Below are 10,578 nucleotides of genomic sequence, written 5' to 3' on the forward strand. Positions count from 1 at the left end.
TCACCTTCAAATTGCACAAGTAATTAACAAAAAAATCAAAAGAAATGCATTTTTTTTTCCAATTAAATTAACATTTAATTCTTATGAGAAAATGTCATGAAAATAATATCATGAGGTCCTCAAAATAAGCTTAATATTCTTTGATTTTGGGAGGAAATATGACTTGTTTTATGTTAATCGGCTAATATAAACCTTTGACAAAATGCTTTTAGATCCATATAAAATGGACAAACCGATTCTGCAGTTGTCCACATCAAATACTCATTTGATCACAAGAACACGACAGACTAATTATGGTGCAGGTTACTGGTTAAAAACTGATGAAAGGCATGTTTTATTAATGCCAAATATTTATTAGTCAACATGTTAAATTTTACTACAATTAATGAGTATGTGAAGGGGAACAATTACTTTTACACAGCACTAAATGCTCAGGTTCTTCTAAAAATGAGCCAGCAATGATTTGGCAATTACCAGAAGAAGGCACCTCAAAAGGTCTTAGTTAGTTAGTGGTACACGTGAAGTGTTACTTGCACATTACTGAGGGCAGAGACATAAGCACACACTCATTTAGATGTCAATATAACACTGTCATGTTTCCTGTGCTAAAACACCTCAACCGTTCAAAAGCAAACGCAGAACAAATGTTTACATCGACACGACACTCCAAGAAATGTCAATCCACCTCTACTGACGTATAAAACCACAACATTAGTGTTTGAACATGTCATAGTGATGAGTTTAAGGATGTGTAGATTCTTCAGTTCATACAAAACTTTCCTCTAATGCCAGCTGGTACAGCATATATATATATCTACTGGAAAACATGAGTGAATCCCATGAAAAACATGAGTGAATTGGGTTATATTTCACCACAAAAATTGCAAGAAAATCTTATTTTGGCCTAAACTAAATTAAGCATATTTAAAGACAATTAAGCACGTTTCATCCCCAAATTCTCATTTTCACAATTTTTTTTTACTTGTAAATTAAATTAGCATAAAGGCAGTACAATAACTATCATGGTTTACAAGTACTTTACAATAATACTTTTTTTTTTACATTTTAATAATAAAAATTCAGGGAAATTTGTGCTTAATTGTCAAAATGAAAAAAAAAATTACTGGCCCAAAATTAAACAAAAAAAAAAAACATATTTTGTCTGTCTTCTGATTTTGGGGTGAAATAAGACCTAGGACCAGTTGCATAAACTTAGCCACCATGTTAGTTGTGTCTCAAATGACAATGAACTATGTAACACTATGTATTTATGTACTCAACCATGCAGTGTTTTAATTATACGGTTATTTAACATCAGGGTCTGAAAGCCTCTGTTATGCATGAAGTGTCCAACACTTCGTTTTTGCAGTTAATTAAGTGCATCATTGAGTATTTAAAGTGCACTTTTTCTATTTCTATGCACTAACGGCATAGAATAGTGCATGAATATGCAAATTAGAGTGCACCTTGCGTCTTAAGAACTAGCAGTTAACCAATAGGTAAGCAGTTTATGCAACCGTCCACTGGACACGTTCTTGACAGGTTCACCCAGATAATGCTGGTTTGACTCAAAACTTTTGTGCATGTGTGTGTAAGCTTTACAACAAGAGAAAAAGCACACTAACTTTAAAGGCTGTTAGCAGCAAAGCATCATTAGATTGGATACAGCATTCGAGAGGGTCCAGCGAGAGTCATGTGACCAAACACAATCACTAACACAGCACAGATTTACACTCACAACCTGCGTTTACCGTCGCACGAGGATCAAGGGGGCTGATTTCACAGTAAACCACACTTTAAGGCTTTATTATTTCTCTCAAATATCACAATACAGTGAAAATATTGCAGGAATGTTTCATATGTGCAGTGACAAGAGTATTAAAAACCGAATCGCAATAAAAACTCAAGATGCAGGGAACCGAAGCCAATATGATTCAGTTATTTATTTACATTTTCAAGAGAGAAAAAAAAAAAAAAGTATTAGAATTGTACACAAACATTTAATTTGGTCAGTCACTCACAATATTGCGGATTGAGAATCCAAACGTCATGAACACATCAATATTTAACACATTGTTCACTGTTAAAAAAAGAATTCACGTCACATGTTCACTCTACAAGGCGCTTCAAAACTGCCAAAGCCGAATAACGAGTCTAAATATAGAGATTGCAGCATTTTCACTCACATGTTGTCCATAGATAAGGCTAAATAAACAGTCTGATGTCAACACACTTGTGTCTAAAAGTAAGGCACAGCGGGGACGTTTGACTGGAGCCCCTCTATGCTTTTATCCGGATCCGTTTTGAGCTTGTGCCAGACCCTGAGGAACCGCCAAGGAACGCCGAAGAAAACCGAGTTCTCACACAACATGAAAACCGATGGTGGTAAGTGTGGTGCATCATGGGAAATCAGCCCCCTCTGAGCCTGTCATTGTGTACCGTTGGATCGTTTCTCTCATGTATTCGCTATGACTGCTGCATGATGAAAGCACCAGCCCACACCAGGACAGAGAGAAAGAGAGGGAAAAGAAATAGAAAATCAGAGAGGAGAGGTGGCCGAAGAGTCCAGTCCAATCAGATCGCGATCACATGACCTCACAGCACGAGTTCTGCTTGCGTGCCTAGAACATAAATCAACGTCACATTAGATTAAACACGTGATAAATTGCATGTCCCTCAGGACCGGTCGCTGCGTTCATGGGCATGTGAAGTACTGACCGTTTTATAAAAGGCTTTTGATTGGTTTCCCAAATGCTCAGATTTCTGAACTAAATCATCCAGTTTTTCTCCTCTCTCCAGCAGCGACTCCATCGTGTTGTGCTGCAGAGACACATTGGATTAAATACAAAAAAAAAAATCATTCATTCTGCATACCGAGTATAAATATAGGCTAGGGAAAAAAAAGCCTTGAAACTTGTTGAACACACTGTTCACACTGTCATCATTTGCTCACCAAAATAATTTTGGTTTCGTCCAGTTCAGCTTGCACTTTGGTCATAGCGTCCGCCTCACGTGGATTCTGCAGAACAGGAAATAAACTCATACTGTAAGATGTAATAAAATGTGTTGTGTTCACTAATCAAGTGCCCTTAAAGGAACACGCCGACTTTTTGGGACTTTAGCTTATTCACCGTATCCCCCAGAGTTAGATAAGTCCATACATACCCTTCTCATCTCCGTGCGTGCCTTAACTCTGTCTGACGCAGCCACCGCTAGCCTAGCTTAGCACAAAGACTGGAGGTAAATGGCTCCAGCTAGCATACTGCTAAGTGACAAAATAACGCCAACATTTTCCTATTTACATGTTGTGATTTGTATATTCACAGCGTGAACGAATAACAAGGTCACATGAGACACAGCCATCTTCTAATCGTATACATACTGGGAACTATATTCTCAGAAGGCGAAGCACTGCTACTTCTGCGGAGTGATTTGCTCAATGAGAAGCCCTGTGGTGAGGAGCAGAGAGTTCCCTCAGAGATACGAAGAGAGGCGGTAAGGTAGAGCCAAAACAAGATGGCTGTGAATAAGCTGAAGTCCCAAAAAGTCGGCGTGTTCCTTTAAATCTTGACCACTACATGGCTTATCTTGGCTGATGCAGTTTGATTATTATTTTGATGACTGCTCCACCTGGTATCTGGCCAGATGACTGTCCAGTGCTGTGTACTGAACGCTCGCCGGAGACCCAGACGGCCAGTCTATACTGCTCACCTGCCTGGAGAACTCATCCAGCACCTGCACACAACCACACACACCACACACACCCGGCAAGAGAGAGAATGGGGATGCCTAATCAGTAAACATCTCAGAATTCTTTTTTTAAATATTCTTTTAAACTATATTTAATATTAAAATTGACACTTACATTTTTAAATGTACACATCATAATGGTTTTTCTTGTACTGTCTTTATAATGATAATAATTAGATAATAAAGACTGTAGACAAGAGAGACAGATAGAAAGAAGGATAGATGGATGGACAGACAGAGAGACAGATAGAGAGATAGATAGATAGATAGATAGATAGATAGATAGATAGATAGATAGATAGATAGATAGATAGATAGATAGATAGATAGATAGACAGACAGACAGACAGATAAACAGATAGATAGACAGACAGAGAGACAGATAGACAGACAGACAGAGACAGATAGATAGATAGATAGATAGATAGATAGATAGATAGATAGATAGATAGATAGATAGATAGATAGATAGATAGATAGATAGATAGATAGATAGATAGATAGATAGACTGGCAGTATTAATCTTGCTAATGATATTGGTATTATGAAAAGCTTAAAGTCAACAACACACACCTTGTCAAGTAAAGTGAAACAGACTCTGGAGGGATATTCACTGTCTGCGATCACAACACCACCGAGATTGTCATTCCGCACGTACACGTGACACAAGTACTCTAACAGGGAAGAACACACACACACACAATCAATCAATACAAACCACTGGGAAAAAAGAGGGACTGTACTGAATGTGTACTTCAAACCTAAAGTATACTTTAAAAAACTCTGCTGACTAACATACTAAACATATGTGAAGTACCTGCTTATTTTTGTGTGTTATTCGATATTCGATTTAAAGGTAATATATTTTAAATGTATTAAATTCCAACTTCAAATGACATGACAAATATATTAAAGGAGTCATAATGTAGAAATTTCACTTTTCCACGAGAATCAATGTATGTTATGATTGCATAATGATTATACACTGGCCGGGAAGCCGATATTTAAAAGTGAAGCGTTTGTTTACCTCGGGGTTTGTAAAATAGGCCACGTGCACGCGCACGAAAAAACGAGATTTTGATTTCTTCCCCTTCTTGACGTCAAGACGGGGGAGGATATACCAAATATGGACACCGCAAACCTATGCTGCGGGAAGCCCGCCCCTCTCCCCCTCAGATTCAGTTTAGTTGACTCGAGAAAGATGGAGAAATCGAGTGCACACCTGAGATGCTCTGTGGGTGACTGCCACAAACAACATGCAAATGTGTTTTATCTACCAAAAACGGACGAAACTATCAGGGAACAGTGGATGAAATTCATTTTTAATGACGCTGTCCCAACAACTCTTTCAAGTGGCGTATCGTTAGGTGTGTGTGCTAAACATTTTACACCGGAATCTTTTACAAATTTGGGGCAGTATCAGGCGAACTTGGCCTCGAAGCTCCGTTTGGGAAAAGGTGCCATCCCAACCATCAGGGACTTGCCAGAAATTGAAAAGGTAAGACTGTGTTTTTATTGCTCTACTGTGGTTAACAAATAGCAGCTAACTGCTAATGCGGCTATTGTATGTAACGTTACCTTCGAGGTAAACACGGGGAATGGACTCTACGAATGCTAGCCACATCTTTCGACTTTGTTTTACACTAGCAGCTACAGTAGTGACGGTACAGGAGTCCATGCTCAGTGGCTAAAACTGTTTAAATGCAAGTATGAAAACAATATACCACTAAACATTATTAGCCAAACTCATGCAAAACATGCAGTTTGAAAATAGCTTTCAGTTAGTGGGGCTTCTGTAAGAATGTATCTGGCAATGGTGTATTTTTTCTTTTTTCTTTGGTTGTGATTACAATTTCACTAACAATAAGTACCGTCACATTTATTGAGCTATTGCAGTATTTTGTCTATGTTTTTGTACCGCTTGGAAGTAGTAAAATACATTCCTGCAACCAATCAACACACCCCTCATTTGCATTATTATAATGACCGTCCACGACAGCCAAAACATCGCATCAGATCTCGCGAGACAATAATGCCTTTAGAAATAAGGGTCTGAGGGGCTCTGTGTTGATTTTTTTTCCACTTTTCTTTTTTAGAAGTGCCTAAAATACTATAATAGAGCATTTGGGTATCCAAGGTAACACAACATTATGACTCCTTTAAAATACACACAAGATTCAATAGAAATTACATTCAAGTATATTTTTACCATAAAAGCTTTTCACAATCTGCGTGCAAGTTCAATATGTCAAAAACAATGTAATTATGAAATGAAATATAAAGATGTATTTTAGTTCAGCTAACTCCATTTAAAGGTGCTCTAAGTGATGTCACGCGTTTTTTAGGCTGCAACATTTTTGGTCACATACAGCAAACATCTCCTCACTATCCGCTAGCTGCCTGTCCCCTGGACACACTGTAAAAAAACGCGGTCTCTGTAGACAGCCCAGGCTCCACAAACGGCAACAAAAACAAACTGGCCCAGCCTGGACCACGAAACATAACAAACAGTGTTCCAGCCAATAACCGACAAGAATGATTTGGGGGTGGGGGTGGGGGGGTTAGTGCGCGTGCACATGAAGGGGGGTGTGGGGAGTGGAGGAGAGAGAGGCATGAAGAGGGAAGTTAGCTAGAGGAGAGATGTCCTAGACAACGACAACGACTAACGTTAAAAATGTATATTCTTGCGAATTTTGATATGGCCGACACACGACCAAAGAGACGACGTTCCGATGAACACATAACAAAGAAGAGGGAAAAGGAGAAGGGACGCGCGAAGTCCCTAATTTACATCGGAAAAGCGTTCAAAAGGTGGCGAGAACTCCGCCGGCAGAAGGGCTTCCGATCCCACATTCAGGTGGCTCTGTTTCTGCCGGACAGGGCAAATCCAGTCTGGTTTTTCTAAATGGTTCATGACTGTTTCAGGAAGCACGGAAGGGAGGGGGAGGGGACGGGATGAAGAGGAGGGAGGGTCGAGCTAGCCTCCGTTTTGTTTGACAATACTTTGAACGTCAACAAGAAGTGACGTCACCCAACATCGCTTAGAGCACCTTTAATATAAATGTAAAAAAGCAATTAACATGCAATTAAGTGTCCAAAAACATTACATTCAGTTCTCACTTCAGTATATTATTTCTGTGATTTGTACTCTTTTATAAAACTATGCTAAAGTGTAGGAATGCACTCTGTATAACTCTAGTGAACTGAATTTGAGGCTCTCAGAAGCTCAGCTGATCAGTTTGGTGCTTTAATAACACAGTAAACCTAATAACTGGTCCTTCATCCTGCACAAGCTACAATTAAACTCAACATCTACAATCAGGCTGTAATCTCTGACCTTGCTCTTTGACAGACGCACGACTTCCTAACGGTGAACGCTCAACAATCAGAGCGCTGGTGAACGTCATAAACTCCTGAACACTGGAAAACAAAAACACATTATAGATGCAGTTTACAGTCAGTCGCAATGATAACACCTAAACCGGTTTAGTGTTCAGTGCGATGTGTCCTAGAAGCTGTACCTGGATCTCTGGAAGAAACTGAATGATGACAGATCGTACGCCGCCTTCAACAGGTTGGACTTCGTCGAGCCTTTATACAAGATGCTCAGACTGTAGAGTTTCATGGTGTTTCTGGGCAGGACCTGCAACACATTACTTTATGATTTTTTTTTTATTTATTTTTTTTTATTGAATTATTTATTGTTTTGGATAACCAAAAAAATTATAATTATTAATAATAATTATAAATAATAATTTCCTATCATTATAAATTAAATAAGACATAATAAAATAAATAATAAACACTGAGGTTGATTCATTCAGAACTATTTTTATTTATTGATTTTTCAGATATTCAAGGTTATTTTCGTGAACGAAAACTGAAACTAAGACTAAAACTATTGGTAAAAAAAAACTGAAATAAAATAGAAATTTAAACATAAATGAAAAACTAAAACGAAACGAAACTGACAACAGTTACTGAAAAACTAACTGTGACAAAATAATAATTAGCAAAAATAAATAATCGTTTTCGTAATTAATAAGCTTTCATCCTGTAGCCTACAGGAAAATCACTTTTTTCCATTTTTTTTTTACACTTATGAGCGTATATATATATATATATATATATATATATATATATATATATATATATATATATATATATATATATATATATAAGTAAGATCTGTACCTTAATTCCAGGTAAGATCACCATTTCATGTGAAACTAGGCTAAACAATATAGGCCTAGGCCTGCCACACATATTAGACGTATAGTAGAAGTATACTAAATGTCTGGTCTGAATAGAAGATTTGAATATGAGCATTTAAATTTAAAAAGATGCAATAGACAAAAAGCATAAATGGATCAATACAAGAATAATGTTTGAAAGGATTAATCATAAAAATAACCTTAAAGAATAATCATACGCATATCTTTTTCTTTTTCTTATACACCACATTTAACAAGATGCATTTGTTTGGTTCTTTGTCCATCCTCAAACAATTATTTTATTTGAATTACTAAGAGGTTTTCACAAGAGTTAATTGTAAACTGCGAACATTAAACTTTGCTGAAATGAAATGTCTTTAACTGGAAGTGTTCTGTTAACTCTGCTAATTACTAAAACTGGATATATAAACTAAAACTAAACATGGGTCATTGACGAATAAGGTTTTTAAAAGTGTAAAAAAAATAGAATGGAGATATAAATATTATTTGAAACCATTTTTTAGTTTACCTACAGTGTTAACAATAAGATTTTGTGGTTTGTACAATCAATTAACACTGTTTTTTGTCATTTTTTACATTTGTCACCAAAAAAGTCATTCGGTTTAACCACTGATTTGAAAGTTAAAAACTGATTTGACATTGATGTTGAGATAGTATATAGTGTGTACCACAGAAGAAATATTAAATAAATGTATCACTGATCTCATAAATGTAATCATTTATTGGACTACTCTAAACACTCCAACATATTCCAGTAAAACACTGCACAGGGAAAGGAGAAAAAGAGCCTTATCTGCTTTATATTTGTATTATTGTAGTTCCTTTAGTTATTAAAAACAATATTATTCCATTTAAATATTTACTATATCGGTTTTACCGAATGACCCTTTGACACTTCAAAATCTTTAAAATACCTTTATATGTAGTAAAATATAATTAAAACCTTTTGGATTCAGTAAAAGAGATCAAGTTGTACTACCTTACATACTTTGGATGTTATATATTTGTTTTTTTATTATTATTATTAAGGCCTTTGGACAAATATATAAATAAATACATTGACCCATATATAAAAACTAAATAGAAATGCGAAACTAAAACCACCAAAACCATTAATGAAACTAACTAAAACCAAACTGAAATTTATAGGAAATTTGAAAATGATATTAAAATAAAAACTCATTTAAAAACGCAAACCTATAATAACCCTGTATAGCACATGATTTTATCCCAAGTGACTTACACTGATTATACATAAGTCAGTAGGCAGTGGCACAGGACAATATAGCTAGCAGTCATTTAGCTTAGATCCAAAGTGACACCATTAGATTCCCCTGGTTATGATTAAGAGCACGATGGTTCATGGGGTTTGAACCTACAACCTTTTAGTTGCCAACTCAGACCTTTAACCACTAACGTTACGCCACACCCATAACATATCAGCGTATGCAGGACCTCTAGAGAGGATCCCAATACATGGAAACTTCGGATCAGATTATCAGAAGGTTTATACTTTAGCCTCTATTCAGATGTGTCATTATGATTCAATACAGTTCAACAGGCTGATGACTAACAGCTGCTTAGCATTCGTGCTAATTTAGCTCTAAAAGTCCCCGATGTCTCCAGAATAATCTTTCTTAATATGAATCTTTCTGAAACCGTTTCGACAATGCGAGATGTGACATTATAAATATACATAAACAGTTGTCATTCTTACCTGCTTTGTATAAAACAGCCAAGACTGAAGCTAATCCGCTAACAGCTAATCTACACAGATCAGAATAACTTTTATTTAACGTTATTTGTCTAAGCTGACAACGGAGTCTGTGGCGTGCTATTATGTAAATTAAAATAATTACTATTTGTATTATGGATTATAATATCACTGGCATCCAGGATAGTCCAGGTTTACAGAAGGTATTTAATCAGATCACAACTATCCGAGGATTTTTTTTCTCCCCACAGAAACTTGCTAGCTGGCAGAAAGCGGCATTTCAAAATAAAAGACCCTCATACACACCCATGTTAGCTGACGTGCACAAAATAAAAGTCTCATGTCCATTCCATAGACTGTAAAAAAATAGGTCCATTCATGAAAGCGGACATAGAAAAACAAAAGTCCCTCATAAACACCCATGAAAGCTGACGTACGTAAAACAAAAGTCTCTAGGTGCACACTCATGAAAGAGAAAAATAAATGTCCTTATTTGTGAAACTGAAAGCTGACATATAAAGCATATATATGATAAATAGTGTCACAAATGTCCCTAATCCACACTCATGCAAGCTGCCATAGGCAAATTAAACCATAATAACCCTGCAGAATTTTTAATGTTATATAGGCACTGCTGCTAAAATAATAAATCATCATAAAGACGCTTTGCTCTTAGCATGTTCTAGCCTGTTTCCCAGTCTGACTGTCTACAAACCAGCCATTCAACCATTTTAGCATTATATAATACTATTTACTAATTTTATATTTAACACATGATTTTATCATGAGGGATTTACAATGCACTTATTATTTAAACTACTGAATTAACCTCAATGCAAATGTCTTCATTAAGTGCATGATGGTGATAGTTCATTTGAA

At 36.3% G+C, this 10,578-nt stretch overlaps 1 protein-coding gene across 1 annotated transcript; it reads right to left on the bottom strand.

Moving 5' to 3' along the window:
* Window positions 1-1,918: 1,918 nt before the first annotated feature.
* ykt6 (YKT6 v-SNARE homolog) lies at window positions 1,919-9,973 on the bottom strand. The gene is made up of 8 exons (XM_084400112.1): window positions 9,703-9,973; window positions 7,272-7,393; window positions 7,088-7,170; window positions 4,324-4,424; window positions 3,631-3,735; window positions 2,954-3,019; window positions 2,719-2,820; window positions 1,919-2,621 (listed from the first exon to the last, which is right to left on the bottom strand). Exons 2-8 carry the CDS (start codon window positions 7,373-7,375, stop codon window positions 2,586-2,588), a joined length of 597 nt encoding a protein of 198 aa, XP_084256238.1. The 5' UTR covers window positions 7,376-7,393; window positions 9,703-9,973; the 3' UTR covers window positions 1,919-2,585.
* Between the last annotated feature and the right edge of the window lie 605 nt (window positions 9,974-10,578).

The sequence above is a fragment of the Rutilus rutilus genome (genome assembly GCF_951802725.1).
Source record: "Rutilus rutilus genome assembly, chromosome: 25".
Classification (NCBI taxonomy): Eukaryota; Metazoa; Chordata; class Actinopteri; order Cypriniformes; family Leuciscidae; genus Rutilus; species Rutilus rutilus.

Coding starts and splice junctions, on each gene's coding strand:
- ykt6 (XM_084400112.1), bottom strand. CDS start 7,375: ATGAAACTCTACAGTCTGAGCATCTTGTATAAAGGCTCGACGAAGTCC. Junction 7,171..7,271: donor AGTTTCTTCCAGAGATCCAG/GTACAGCTTCTA, acceptor TTTGTTTTCCAG/TGTTCAGGAGTTTATGACGT. Junction 2,821..2,953: donor ACGAAACCAAAATTATTTTG/GTGAGCAAATGA, acceptor GTGTCTCTGCAG/CACAACACGATGGAGTCGCT.